The sequence below is a fragment of the Phodopus roborovskii genome, unplaced genomic scaffold (assembly GCF_943737965.1).
Source record: "Phodopus roborovskii unplaced genomic scaffold, PHOROB, whole genome shotgun sequence".
Lineage (NCBI taxonomy): Eukaryota > Metazoa > Chordata > Mammalia > Rodentia > Cricetidae > Phodopus > Phodopus roborovskii.
Window position 1 is genome coordinate 9,431,871 of NW_026126459.1, and position 15,961 is coordinate 9,447,831.

Here is a 15,961-nt window from a genome sequence, read left to right on the forward strand (position 1 = left end):
TTGATTTTTAGAGAAGGTTCCATGTGGAGCAGAGAAGGTGTATTTTGTGTCTGGGTGGAATGTTCTATAGATGTCTGTTAAACCCAATTGAGACATAACTTCTGTTAGTTCTTTTGTTTCTTTGTTAAGCTTCTGTCTCCTGGTCCTGTCTAGTGGTGAGAGTGGGGTGTTGAAGTCTCCCATAATGAGTGTGTGAGGTTTTATGTGAGCTTTGAGTTTTAGCAGCATTTCTTTTACTAATGTGGGTGCTTTTGTATTTGGGGCATAAATGTTCAGAATTGAGACTTTATGCTATGGATTTCTCCTGTGATGTAAAGGAAATGACCATCTTCATGTCTTTTGATCGATTTTGGTTTGAAGCCTAACTTGTTAGATATTAGGATAGCTACACCTGCTTGGTTCTTGGTTTCATTTGATTGGAAGATCTTTTCCCAGCTCTTTACCCTGAGGTAATGTCTATCTTTGAAGCTTTGATGTGTTTCTTGTATGCAGCAGAAGGATGGATTCTGTCCTCATATCCATTCTGTTAGCTTGTGTCTTTTTATAGACTAGTTAAGACCATTAATAATTGAGGTAAAGTAAGGACCATTGATAGTTAATGCTTGTTTGTTTTAGATTTGTTGTTGGCGGTGGTATTGTGAATATATTTGCCCTGCTTTACCCTTGGGTTCTGGTGAAGTGGGATTATCTATTGCCTTTGTCTTTGTGAGCATAGTTAACTTCATTGTTGGAGTTTTTCTTCCAGAACTTTCTGAAGGGCTGGATTTGTAGATATGTATTGTGAAAATCTGGCTTTGTCATTAAATATCTTGTTTTCTCCATCTATAGTGATTGAGAGTTTTGCTGGGTATAGTAGCCTGGGCTGGCATCTGTGGACTCTTAGTACTTGTAGAACATCTGTCCAGGACCTTCTGGCCTTGAGAGTTTCCATGGAGAAGTCAGGTGTAATTTTGATAGGTCTGCCTATATATGTTACTTGGCCTTTTTCCTTCGCTGCTCTTAATTTTCTTTATTCTGTATGTTAGGTGTTTTGATTATTATGTGTTGAGAGGTCATTTTTCTTTGGTCTAGTCTATTTGGTGTACAGTATGCTTCTTGACATGTTTCATGGACATGTCCTTCTTCAGATGGGAAAGTTTTGTTCAATGATTTTGTTGAATGTTTTCTGTACCTTTGAGCTGGGCTTCTTCACCTTCTTCTATGCCTATTATTCTTAGCTTGGGCCTTTTCACAGTGTCCCACATTTCCTGGATGTTTTGTGTTAAGGATTTGTTGGATTAAGATTTTCTTTTGTTGATGAAACTATTTCCTCTAGTTTATCTTCAGTGCCTGAGATTCTCTCTTTCATCTCTTGTATTCTGTTAGTTATTCTTGTATCTGTAGTTCCCGATCGTTTGCCCAGTTTTTCTATTTCCAGCATTCCTTCAGTTTGTGTTTTCTTTATTGTCTCTATTTCAGTTTTCAAGTCTTGAACTATTTGAATTGTTTTCTTCAACTGTTTGACTGTGACTGTTCTTTTTTTCTTGGCTTTCCTTACTTTCTTTAAGAGATTTGTTCTTCTTGCTTTTTTTTTTTTTTTTTTGGCGTGGGTCTTTTCCTCTATTTCTTTTCTTCCATTTCTTTAAGGGATTTTCTCATATCTTCTTTGAGGGCCTCTATCATTTTTATGAAGATAAGTTTTAAGTCGTTTTCTTCTGCTTCTTCTGCTTTGGTGTGTTCAGGTTTAGTTGGTGTAAAGTTCCTAGATTCTGGTGGTGTCATGCTTGTCTTTCTATTGTTAGGTGTTTTCTTGTACTGCTGTCTTCCCATTGCTTCTTCTAGTGGGTGCAGGTGGGGTCTGTCTCTATGCTACTCCCCTGGTGGGCTTAGGTGGGTCAGGAGTTTGATGTCTGTAGCTCTGGGTGGTCCAAGCTCTCTTGGAGGTCTCTCCTCAAGCAGGGGCTTGGTGATGGGGGTCAAAGATCAGGCAGGTGGGGATTTAGAGTGGTCCCTTGTGGATAGGTGGTAGGTCTAGTGTTCTGAGAGCAGATCCAGGAAGTTCCCTCATGAAGAGGCCCAGTGATGGATGTATGTGTGTGTGTGTGTGTGTGTGTGTGTGTGTGTGTGTGTGTGTGAGTGGTCCCTTGTGGATAGGTGGTAGGTCTAGTGTTCTGAGAGCAGATCCAGGAAGTTCCCTCATGAAGAGGCCCAGTGATGGATGTGTGTGTGTGTGTGTGTGTGTGTGTGTGTGTGTGTGTGTGTGTGAGTGGTCCCTTGTGGATAGGTGGTAGGTCTAGTGTTCTGAGAGCAGATCCAGGAAGTTCCCTCATGAAGAGGCCCAGTGATGGATGGATGGATGGGTGTGTGTGTGTGTGTAAGATTAGGCAGGTGGGGACTCAGGGTGGTCCTGTGTGGATAGGCTCATAGCAGATCCAGGAAGTTCCCCAGAGGTGGCAGGATTGTTGGACCTGCTCTCTGGTCCAGTGCCCAACCAGAGCCATGGGGCAGTGGCTAGGTAGGGCACAGGGTGGGGGGAGGGCAGACTCTAGGTGGGGGGGGGGTGTTTGTGGATCAGAGCACCAGGAGGGTTCTCGCTGGGCATAAGACACAGCGGGGAGCAAGATTCAGGGCCAACCCAGGGAGTTCCAGGGAAGGGTGTGAAGGGATTCCTCCCGAAGTGGTTCTAGACTCACTTTCAGCAGAGTCCTTGTAGATGGGGGTCAAAGATCAGGCAGGCGGGGACTCAGTCCCTCACAGACAGGCGGGTCCATTGTCTCTTTTAATTCTTTAATCAGTTTAATTTCTCTTTTAATGCCAGTAGTACATACTGTTGATAAAGATAAATTTTGAAATCTGAAAATGTGAGTCCTCCTATGTTCTTTATCAAGATTTATGTGTGTGGTAGGGAGAGGAGGCTACTTTAGGTCTTTTGCATTTCTGTGTTAATATTGGAACCACCATTTTAGTTTTAAAACCAGGTAGAAATTTATATGAATCTGTAGTTCTTTTTTACAGGAGTGTATTATTGGGTGCGGGGTCAGGGGATGGGCAATTGCTATGGCACATTTGTGGAGGTCAGAGGGCATTGGATTGAGTTTTTCTTTCTGCTTTTATGTGGGTTCCAGGGATTGAATTCATGTTGTGAGGCTTGCTCAGGAAGAGTCTTTATATGCTGAGCCACGTCTCTGACCCTTCTGTTAGACTTCTAGTCCTTGTTCTCTTTCTGTTGTAAACTTTGTTACATTCTTGCTACTTGGTTTGGGTTATGGCTTTTTGATACTTCTTAAGATGGAAAGGCAGTTAGATTGTTGACATGGGAATCTAAGCATTTATAGCCATCAATTTCCTTTTAAGAACTGTTTTAGTAGTCTGTCAATCTTTCTGTATTGTGCTTCCAGTTTCCTTCATTTCAAGTTATATTTTAATTATTTTATAATTTTTTATATCCACTAGTTATTTGGGAGGTTGATTTCCATGTATTTGTTATTTCCCAAATTTCATCTTGTTATTAATTTTTAATTTTATATCACTGGGGGTGGACACCCTTTGTATGATTTCATTCTTTTTAAACTTCTTGAGGTTGTTTATGGCCCACTATACCATCATTATGGAGAATGTTCTGTGTTCACTTAAGATGAGTCTACTCTGTAAGCGTTAAAAAATCCAGTTTCTGTTGAAGCAGGGTCTTATCTTGTATCTCTAGCTGCCCTTGAATTAATAATTCTTGTGTCTCAGCCTCTCAGGTGCTGAAGTGACATGACAGCTGTGCCATCAAGCCTATGTCCTTTCAGTTCTTTGAGGTTGCTGTATGTGTTTTCAGGCTGTATTAAGAATATACTTGTAGTGTCTATGTTTATAGTTGTTACATAATCATGTAGTATCTATGTTTATAGCTGTTATGTCATCATGCAGTGTTTATATTTACAATTGTTACATTATCTCCCATCAAACTGATCTGGTTTTCATTGTAAAAGTCATCAAAATTTTTGTTGTTTACATTTTATTTTTGTTTTTTTCACATTTTAGTAGCATTTTCCCGTTAATATTAAGTATCTTTGTGGATTTATTCCTCACAATGGGCAATGTGGTCAGAACCCAGGTGGCCTTCTGGTAGTTAGCCTTTGGTGAAGTATAAACCTTTTCAGTTTGAGCCTCCTAATTGAAATATTGTTATGTTGCAGTTTTGTCTCAATTTAAAATTATCCACTTTTCTTTGGGCATTGGTAGTGCACACCTTTAGTCCTTAGCACTAGGGAGGCAGAGGAGGCGGATCTCTGTGAGTTCAAGGCCAGCCTGGTCTACAGTGTGAATTCCAGGACAGGCTCCAAAAAACAATACAGACAAACCCTGTCTTGAAGAACCGGAAAAAAAAATTTTTTTTTTTACTTTACTGGCATCATTTTATTTTAATTACCACATGCAAACAAACAGCTGCTGTCAAATGAAAAACTTACATGTTTAACGGGGAAAATGCCCCTCACTATGCACACATAGCATTTGTAGTCATTGAGGATGAGTCCTCAGAGTCAGCTTACATCCAGCCAGCTTGTGATGGAGTTCTATTTTATTTGGTAGGTACTTGATAGGTAGTTGGGATCTGTGTCTTAGCAGTTTGGAATAAAGAACCAAGCTCATAATGGGCAGGCAGAAGATCTACTTGAGAGTACTTCAGTAGCTGTCAGCTGCTAACATCCTCTGCTTATGTGCTTCCTTTGGTTGGGAACTGTGCAGCCGCCTCCAAAAAATGTTTACCATTAAATCTGAACTGATTCCTGAATATGGGAGAAGACCTTCCATCTGCCCTCTTTTCCTGGGTTGGATGTACAGATGGCTGATAGAGCACCGGCTACAAGCGAACTTATTATCTTCTCATTTTTTCTTTATTCTTACAAAGGGAAAGATGTAAAACTATAATAATAACTCCAAACCTTTCTGTTTGGGTATACTGGAGTAACATGAAAGTGTAGGTGAGAAAGTCTGACATTGCATTTGGTTTGTCATTGGATGTCTTTTTCTATACTTAAAATTTTAAAATAAATTTTATTATAAAAATCTTTTGAATAAAAGCTATCACACATCCAGGTGGTAGTGGTGCATGCTTTTAATCTTAGCGCTTGGGAGGCAGAAGCAGTTGTATATCGGTGAGTTCGAGCCAGTGTGGTCAACAAAGTGAGTTTCAGGATAGCCAGAGAAACCCTGTCTTGAAAAACTACCCCTCACCAAAAACAAACAAGCAAACACCCATGTGTATCTCGATGAACTTCTTTACATTTGTAATAGCCATTCTCAAGCTATGGAGCTTCACATTGGATTTAACACATTTACCTTTGGATATATTTTTATTCACTTAACCCACCCCACCAAACCCAATATATCTATGACAGAATTAGAGCTAGAAAAACACTTTTAAAAAATATCTTGTCATAACTTATGTCTATCATGTACTCCTTTATCCCCTAATATTTATTCTTTCTTGTTGTCTCTTCTGTGTGTTATACTGTACCCACAGGTATACTTGTTTTCATGTGTGTTTTTGTTTAGATTCTACATCTGATAATGTGTTGGTTTTTTTCTTTTAATTTAGATTCTGCATCTGAGAATGTTTTTTTTTTCCCCTTTCTGAGATTGTATGACCTTGAGTAATATAGTATATTCTAAGTCCATACATTTTCCTGCAATTTTTATTGACATTTTCTTTAGAGTTGAATAGTATTTGTGTGAGTATATGTTTGTGTTTAATATTTATTATTCATCTATCAGTTGACAATTAGGTTGATTCCAATTCTTTGCTATAGTAAATAGAGCAACAATAAATATGGAAGTGTAGATATCTGTATGGCAGTGTATAGAGTTTCCTGGCAGTAAGCCCAGGAGTAAAATAGTGGGGTTGTCTGGTAGTTGTGGCTCTTTTTCTGCTATTTGGCCAATATTTGGGGAAGTAAAACTTGTTCTAGTTGCTTGTACAGTACTTACTATAACTTTTTTTGGGGGGGGGTGTTATGGGCTGTGTTGTCTGGGCTGGCCTTAAATTTGGCAGTCTCTCTGATAAGCCTTCCATGTTCTAGGATCATAGGCACATGGTACCCTGTTTGACTGGATATTGATTTTTAACAAATGTTCTAATGAGAAAAGTTTTGATTTCCAAATAGCCAAATAATGTATGAATGGGCTTTAGGATTCCAGTTATTTGTGAACCTAACTTGAAATGCATTAATTTCTCTTACTCCATTTGTTAAACTGCATATACTAATATAATACCATTGGCTTTTTTATTATTCATTATTGTTAGAAATATTTAAATCTGAGTTGACTGGAAATTATAAACATCTATAGAAGAAATAGAAACTTGTTTAGATGTTTCTTTTCAGAGGTAGTGGCGTGGGGCCACAGGGCTTTGTGTAGGTAGTAGTCACTGAGCTATATCTCCAGTGCTCGAGTTTATGTTTAGATCGAGAGTGGTGTGGTGGTCATTGGTGTGTGTCCTTTGATTATCACACTCAGTGACATCTTACTTGTTAGAGAGTAAATGAGTTGTGTTTAATGTATTTATTACATTATAGTCAAGTTTCATTACTATGACAGTATTTATAAACATATTTTTTTAGTTTAGTTTCATTGATACCTTCTGTTAGATACAATTGAGAACTAATAATGCTATTCAATCTTTTTAGATGTCACAGACGTACTTTGAAGAAATATGCTTATAATCTTTGCCTCAGGCTTCCATAGTCATCTCTCTAGTCCAGATGAGCACAGTATTTGACAACATGGATGTTTTCTTGGTAACTTGAGTACACTTAAAGAGTGGAAAATCAAGCCAGGATTCATCACTGCATTGTTGGCATATCTTTAAATAACAATATGACACATCCATTTTTCTGCCTCATCTTGCAACACTAAACTTCTGACTAAAACTGTGTTATGTTTCCTGTCTAGATCTGAAATTGTAGCTAAATTTCATGCTCCCATTCATAGTGAAAAGTTTGGATAAAAGCTGAAGTAGACTTGCTTTTCTATTTGAACCAATTGAATTATTTTCATAAAATTTCACATGGAAATGGAGAAAACAGTATTTCAGGGATCACCCCTACACACACCTTGTAACTGCTTTAAAAAAAAAAAAAAATTTATGAATCTCCTAAAACAGAGAAGGTCACAGTAAAGTTAGTGCTTTAGAGATGACTTAGGTAGGGTGGTTAGGCAAAATGATCATATGCATAAAATAATATTTTACAAAGATGTTAATGAAAACGTTCAATAAAATGAAAGGCTTTTCTTTTGTGTAACATGTGTATATAAAGTAGGTAAGGACATGTATATTTTACTGTTTGTAATTTCCCTTCCTTTTCCCTATAGGTTCTTGATTATTACAGACCACTTTCTGAAAAGCCCGGAGTTGGTGGAAGCCATGTATTCTAAACTCAGCAACCAGGAAAGGTAACCCCCAAACCAGTGTGGTTTTACTCTTTAGCATTCCATATAGTGTCATGTAGCCTGGCCTGAAAGCTGTGCAATTTCTCATTGGCAAAGACCTCCAAGTGCATTTGTCTGTGCAGTGCTGGTTTTACTTCCCTTGTTTAACATCACAGCGTAGCCACAATAGGCAGTGATTTTTATAGTCGCTGGATTCAGTTTGATGCCCATAGTTTAGTAAAAGCATGCTAAAGAAATAAAAATAAAAATAAAAATTTTAAGAACAAAATTTAATGACAGTTTATTCAAGTATACATTATAATTGTATGTTTAGGATGTGCTTATCTGTTTATATATATATCTAGTTCGATTATTTCAAATATATATTGATTGGTTTATAGTTTCCTGCTAGATAATTCACATAAAATAGTGTACCTTTATTAGAGAGGAAGAACATTTACAAGGCCTAGTAATACTCAACCTAGTAGGTAGTAGAGGGTAATCCAAGTATAAACTGCTCTGATGGTGATATTGTAAATCCAGAGAGGGAATTATTAGTTCAAATTCCTCCATACCCACAGAACTGTGAAATTCAAGTCCTGGAGTCTCAGAGTAACTTGGGAGAGTGAGCCCTTTATGGTGTCTGACTCTAGCCTTTGAATGAAGGGCTGCTGTGTATGTTGCTGTTGGTATTCATGCTGATGTGGAAAGGTCCATGATAGGAATGAGGGTCTTGGGTTCTGGGTGAATTGGGAGTTTGGTACCCTTTGCTTCTTCTGAGGGAGATAGAATGTATTATTTATTCAGAAGTTTTCTTTGGCAGATCAGCGGGACTAAGACAAGAGTTTTTCTCATCAGGTTTATGTGACAAGTAAAATTTTCTCCGGTGCATGGAGAATCTTTGTGAGAACCAAGGAGACAATGTGTTACTCAGAATGTTCCCAAATTCTGAATCAGATGAGGACCATACTTGAGAGCATTGGAGGGCCATAGAAGAATCCTTTGAAGTATCAGACTGTGTCTCCAGCCCCTGCATTGTGACATCTTATTGGCTGTCCACATTTAAAAATGTTTGTGGATCAGTTAATAAAACAAGTACTATACTAAGTATCTGCTGGTGGCTCCTGGGGCATGATGGTGAACAGTGAGCACACTCCCTGCCTAGTGTGGTATGGACAATAACTGCATTATTCTGTGCATGTGTGAAAGTGCTCTCTTCATGTGTGCAGTGTTATAATGTTAGGGTTTTGACTCCTTAGGGGCTGGCAGTCTATTTGGAACAGATTATTTTGTGAATACACATGTAATCAGTTTGTTTTATATGAGTCAATAATAATAGAAACAAATATCATGCCCTTTCTGGTTTCCATTCCTGCTGAGCCAGTGTAATTGTTAGCAGGTTGAAAAGATTACTCCTTAAAGGCAGTGTGTACAGTGCTCAGGTTCTAATGTGTGTATGTGGTACAGGGACAAAGGGCAGCTACTGTTCGGGTGGCTCACTCATTTAACCTTTTTAGAGCCCTGTTTCGTCTATTCAAAGGGACAGTAATAGTCACTTGATGAAATTATTATGATAACTACCTAAATAGATGATAGATTAAGGTCTCAGTGTTTGCATAATTAGTAGTCAGTAAGTGTGAGGGCAATGCCCCTATATTACTATGCTGCCTAAGGTAGTCTCAGGCTGCAGTGGCCTCCTAAAAGCTGGCATAGTGACTAAGATAGCAAAGCATGTGCTACCATGTTCAACTATGAATTGTTTCTGCTCATGGCTTTTTACCATTAATACTGCACTGCAACCATAGCTCCCTCTTCCTTTGGAGGCTGTGGCTTTTCTCTTAGATGTATCCCTGGAAAGCAATTGTTAGACAAACACCAAAATTACAAAGACAAGTGCTTGCTGGAGGAAAGATTTGTTCTGGCTCACAGTTTCAGAGTTTTGAGCCTGTAATCTTGCTTCTGGGCCACTGTGAGGTACTGCACTTTGGAAGCATGTGGGGGAGCCCAGGGACAAACATGTCAGCCAGACAGCTTAAGTGAGAAGTGTTATTAAAAAGGGGAGGGAGGGGGAAGGAAGGAGAAAAGAGGTAAAGACACACACACACACACACACACACAGAGAGAGAGAGAGAGAGAGAGAGAGAGAGAGAGAGAGAGAGAGAGAGAGAGAGAGCACAGAAGAGAAGAGAGAGACAGGAAAAGTCCTGATTGCCTCAGGGGAATAGCAGGAGAGAGGGAAAGAGAGGGAAAGAGAACAAAAGTGTGTGTGTGGGCGTCTTTCTTTTAAAGGGAGTCCTTTGCACCTGCCTGCAGACTCTGCAGCAGCCATAGAACCCTGAGCTGACCAGGGTACTGTCTGAGTGCATTCTGCCAGGTGACAGGGGCAGACCAGCCTAGTGCTTGAATCCTTACAGAAAGGGATGGGTGGCCATGTATGACCTTCAAAGGCATGGCTTCACTGACCCACTTCCTCCAGCTAGGCCCACCTCCTAAAATTCTCCCGTCTCCTAAAATAGCATTACCATCTAAGGACCAAGACTGTGGTGGGATGTGTGTGCATATGGAAGCTAGAGGGTGATCTTGAGTGTTTCCTCTATTACTTTCCAGCTTCTTTCCATCCACCCACCCACCCACCCACCCACCCACCCACCCACCCACCCACCCACCCATCCATCCATCCATCCATCCATCCATCCATCCATCCATCAGTAGGGTCTATCACCAAACATGATTTTTGACTAGCCTGGTTGGCCAGCAGGCCTCCAAGATCTGCTTTCTCTGACCCCCAGCATTGGGACTACAGCCATACAAGGCCATAGATGATTTTACGTAGGTGTTAGGAATTATAGCTCAGCTCCTCTTTCTTTCATAGCAAGTGCTCTTACATGCATTAAACTGTTTCCCTAGTTTACTATGTGACTTGTGTGGGGTTATTCCATATTCCTGTAGCACCACCACTATCCTCAGATCCTCACAATAACCATGACTTAGGCATTGTTGTGTTTTCTAGGTTAGGGATCTGAGACTCTGTAGTATAATGTTTACCAAGATTACAGACACAGTTGTTCCTCTAGCCTGCTGATTCTGCTTTTTGTAATTTACTAAGATGAGGTTGTCAGCAGTGTTCATTGCCTCTACTTGGTTAGCATGCTGTTCTGGGTTAATACAATTTTTGACCTTTGTAGCGTATAGTATTCAACAAGTCACACTTTTGGAAAAGCTCAAATATAAATTGAAAATTTGCTGGAGATGTCAGTCTTTGGATTTGAATTAGATATTTTATTTATTTTTAAAATATTTATTTGTTTTATATATATGAGTGATCTGTCTTCAAGTACACCAGAAGAGGGAATCAGATTCCATTACAGATGGTTGCAAAAGAGCTGGGAATTGACCTTAGGACCTCTGGAAGAACAGTCAGTGCTCTTAACTGCTTGCTCTAGAATGTTCATGAAACACTCTTTTTCCCCTCTTACCTTTATTCTTGGTCCTTATCAAAACCTTTTCAGGGTTACATATATGTAACTTTAACAACTCTACAATATAACTCAATAGGTTTTTGTTTGCTTGTTTGTTTTTGGCTATAGAAATTTTTCCTAAGTCTTTTGCATATTCATTACTTAAAAAAAAACAACCCACAGAAATCATAATTTTGAGAAAGAGTATGTACCTGTTTGAATTAGAAATAGCATGGCCATGTGGTTAAGACAAAGTCATGGCTTAGAAATAAGAGTGTGCCTAGGGAACCTTAAGAGGTCTAAGTGATGGTTTGTAGGTTAGGGGAAGGAAACAAGTCTTTGAATCTGATGTGTAATGATTCTTGAGTTAGGTTTGGTGGCTTTCTGTCCTTGTGCTTGAGTGACTAAAGTAATAAATAGCAATTGTTAGACTGTGTGTTTGTTTTCAAGGAGGCACAGTCATGTACCACATATGGTCCAAAATGAACCTTGTGTGCCAGTCATTCCGTAAGAAAATAATGGAGTTGAAAAATGCTCATGATGCCATAGCTGTGGGATTACCTTAGCCATTGTATATCATAGCACAATGCCTTCCTCATGTGTTTGTTCTGATGCTAATATAAACCTAGTGCCCTCCAGTTGCCAAGAAACACAGCACTTGATAATTGTGCATAGTTTGTGTTTAGTATATAATTAATTGCTTTATAATATTAGAGGAAATCAACATGCTGGGTTATGCTGGCCACAACTCATCTATATCTGTTTTCTTTATTATTATTAGTGTGTATGTACATGTTTATATATGTGTGCACAAATGCATGTGCATATATGATGTTTGTATATGGGAGTGTTGGTACCTGCTGGATTATAGCTGTTTGCTATTTTAGATTGACATCTTTAATGTAAAATCAATTATATTATTTGTCCCATGGAGGTTTGTAAGGATTAAATAAGATAATGTGTGTAATGACTAAGTGTTAGCTTATAATAGTAGCTTTGCTACTATTATACTGTGAATGTATTCATAAAACTTAAATTGGCAACCTTTCTGAAATGTTGAATTATTTCAGTGTTAAGTAATAGAAAAAGAGTATTGGACAGTTCTTGCTGCTGGTAAGTCACATAGAAGAAACTAAACATTTTTTCCTAAAACAGGCGATTGATAATACGTTTTATTAATAAAAGTTTTTCCTAGATAGATATTAAAATAGAGTTAAAAAATTTTAAATGAAAGTAACTCTTAAAATGTCCTCTGAAAGTCATTCTTGGTATCATGTAACATAAGTGTCACATACTCATGCAGAACTCTTTTGTTTTACAGGGTTACACTGTTAGACATTATGATAGCCAAGCTAGTGGGTGATGAGCAGCTGACAAAGGATGACATCTCTATATTTTTGCGCCATGCTGAGTTGATTGCAAATTCATTTGTGGATCAGTGTAGGAATGTGCTAAAGTTGATCTCAGAGCCCCACACCGAGGATCAGGTAAGGAGACAGATCTCATAAACCTGACAGGAGAGAACAGACAGCTTTTCTAGTTCAGTCAAGTCCTCTATGGGGTTTCTTTCTTAAAAGGTTTTTTAAAGATTTGTCTTTATTTATGTGTGTGTGTGTGTTGTGTGAATGAATGTATGTCACATACGTATGGGTACCTATGGAGGCAAAAGAAGGTGTCAGATCCCCTGGAGCTAGAATTACAGCCAATTGTAGGCTGCCTTATATGAGTGATGGGAACTGAACTTGGGTCCTCTGGGAGAGCTCTTCATTGATGACCCACCTCTCCACTCCCTCTTGAAAGGTTTATGTGTACTCTCTGACTGGGATGTGGTTTCATTAGACAACTTAGAAATACAGATTGGGGAAACCATCTTATTTTTCCCAGTACAAGTTAGTAGCTTGAAAAATATTTCTGTTTGATATTTTTAGTTAAGCATAGATCCACAGATATGTGTTAAAGACACATAAATGGATTTTATGCCATTTACTTGTCAGTCCCATTGTTCATCAGAAGTGTGGCCATCATCATAGTACTATAAACATAGTAGGCATTTAACACATACTCTGAATGAATAAATGGATGGACGGTGCTGTAGTCTAACTCTGTACATGTCAATACCCTCTTGCTGCTCTTCCAAAGGACCTGAGTTGGGTTCCCTACAACCACCTGGCAGTTCGCAACTATCTGTAACTCCAGTTCTAGGAGATTTAATGCTCTGTTTTGGCCTCTGAGGGCACCAAACATAGGCATAAGCTGGTGAAATACTCATACATATAAAACAAAAATAAATCTTTTAAAATAAAATCTTAAAATAGCAACAACAATCTTTTAATAAAGGTTTCTGAGCTTTTTAAAAAGTTTTATTTCCCCTACTCAGGGTAGGAGCTTCCTAACCCCACTCCTGGTTAACCACCTCACATTCTCCTTTCCTAACCCTTTCTACTTAAGGCTACTGAAGCTAGTTGGCAGTAATTCTTTCTCTATCTTTTCACTGCTTGTATCTATTTCTTTGCCCTTCTCTCTGAGTTAAAGTCAGAATTGTTTTCTCTTGGAAATTGCTTAGTACCAAAATAAAGACACATCTGGAACAGCATGAAAGATGATCCCAAACTAGCATGTGAGCAGGTGGACTAAGATGGACTAGGATGCCATTTCTTTGAGATTTAGTAGTAGATGAGACTCATGGATAATGACAGAGAACAGGTCATGTTAGTTGAGTCTTAAGTCAGGGGTGAGATAATTACATAGGTACACAAGGGAACTTTTCCAAATGTTATTCATACCTGTGTACTTTGACAAACTCTGTTTTGTACTCTTAAGGGTATACTGCATATAAACCATGTCTCAATGAAGTAGATTTTAAATATTTTTTTTTAAAAAAGGTAATAGATCATTTATGTTCTGACAAGACTGATCACTAAAGGAGTGGTTGATGCTAGAATGCTGTTGGTGGGAGAGCTTGAACTCAAATGGATACATCAAACATCGTGAACTGGTGTGCAGAGAAACAGAAAATAGATTATAGTATGCCCTGGACAGTGAGTGATCATAGGGATTTCTTGACTTCTGGTATAATTGAAGTCATGTTTGTAATAGTTTGACCACGAGAATGTACTGCCTTCTTTGTGCTTGAATTCTAGGCTCCTTGGCTGCTGTCTTGTTGCCTACAGGTAGTCAGCAGTTTTCTTCCTGTGAAAGAAAGGAAGAAGTCTCAGCATTGATTTACCTTTCTGGAGATAGTTGCTTTTGTTTCCAGCAGGGGGAGCAGTGAGGTGTGCTTTAAAAAGCAATGGCATCAGTCCATGAGCTGGGGTCCCAGACTGAACACAAAAATTGACACATGAGCACCAGCCTTTCTCTCTCTCTGCTTCCTGACTGAGGACCTACAGCTTCATTCATGTTCTTGCTGCTGTAGTTGCTTTTGTCAGCACAGTTTCCTGGCCATGAGGGAGGAAACTCTCACAGTGTGAATCAAAATAAACCTCTCCTTTCTTAAGTAACATTTGCTAGATATTTTGTCCCAGACATGAGAAAAGCAACACACACACACACACACACACACACACACACACACACACACACACACACACACAAAATACATAGCATATATAAGTTGCCTTTATATAATATATAATCACATATAAATATTTAACCATACACATATGTATAATATATAATAAACATAATCTAATATAAAAATGTAATTATCTAGGAAATAGTAAAAAAAAACTTCAGTATTTATTAAATCACAGCTGACTTTAAATTGTTCACAAGAACAATTTTAGCATTATAGTGAGATATACCTGTACTCTCTCTCTTGTATGCATGGGGCTATGCAGGTGTATATGTCCATGGATGTGCATGAAGTCACAGCAAAATGTCAGGTGTCTTCCTTTATTGCCCTCCACCTTACTGTCTTAAACAGGGTTTCTTATTGAACTGGTAGCTTGTCCTTTTGGCTAGGCTGGCCTGCCATAGACCTGTCTGGATCCACCTGTGTCTGCTTCCCAGTGCTGGGGTTACAGGTATATGCAGTTTATTTACATGAGTACTGGGGATTCAAACTCATGGCCTCATGCTTGCAGTGCTGTGCTCTCACCCACTCAGCCATCTCCTCAGCTTCTGACTTTTTACATAGAAAAATTTATATTTTTTCCTCAAATAGTAGATTCTATAAGGGGGAGGGAATATGCTAATTTGCATATATTATACTTTGAGATAGAAATGGGGACTAAAAAGCTACAGTAGGCTTGAAGAAAAGGACCCTTGAGCCCATATTCCAATATACCATGTTCCCAGATTGTATTCTGGAACTGGTTGATAATGATTTCTGAGAGTTTGATGTTCATAACTAGATATTATGGTCTGGCTTATTGTTTGGTTGTCAGAGCCATCACATGAACGTTAGTGAGTGGTGCACGTCATGGCTCTGCCTTCATCTCCCCCAGCCACCAACCAGCAAGCCAGCAGTGATTTCTTATAAGAATAAGATATTTAATAAAATTAATAACGTTTTCAGAAGATTGTGATGGAAAGTAACTATGTTTATAGAGGTTCTTTGGCCTGTGTAGTTTGAAAATACTGAGGCTTTCTTCATATGCTTCTGTACAGAAGTAGTGGCATGTTAAGGTGATCACATTCATTTTTTGATGTGCTTACACTATGTAGTCCATTTTGGCATAGTTTAAGGTTGACTTTACTGAATCTCATTTACTTGTCCTGAGCATCACCTTTCCTTTGAAAGGTTTCTATTTTCTGTGCACTTTTTACCATTAGTTGGATGGCTTTTTATTCATTTATTCCTTGCAAACCCAAATTAAGTAACTTTTTGCAGTAGCAATTAATATGAGTTTATGGAATGAGTAAGAATGGTAATTTTACACTGTGCTGATACACCTTTCTGTCTATGGTTTTTTTTTTTGTTTTGTTTTGTTTTTGTTTGTTTGTTTTGTTCTTTTTGAGACAGGATTTCTCTGTGTAGCTTTGGAGCCTTTCTTGGCTCTTGCTCTGTAGGCCAGGCTGTCCTCAAACTCACAGAGATCCACCTGCCTCTGTCTCCCAAGCACTGGAACTAAGGTGTGTACCACCATTACCTGACTTGTAAACAGTTC

General features: G+C 38.6%; 1 protein-coding gene across 1 annotated transcript in view; it reads left to right on the forward strand.

Moving 5' to 3' along the window:
• The window catches only part of Atxn10 (ataxin 10), a 140,223-nt gene that overhangs the window by 45,959 nt on the left and 78,303 nt on the right, over nt 1-15,961 (forward strand). The window contains exons 6-7 of the mRNA XM_051189558.1: nt 7,336-7,416; nt 12,172-12,337. Of these exons, the coding sequence (XP_051045515.1) occupies nt 7,336-7,416; nt 12,172-12,337 (247 nt within the window). The remainder of the gene's footprint in view (nt 1-7,335; nt 7,417-12,171; nt 12,338-15,961) is intronic.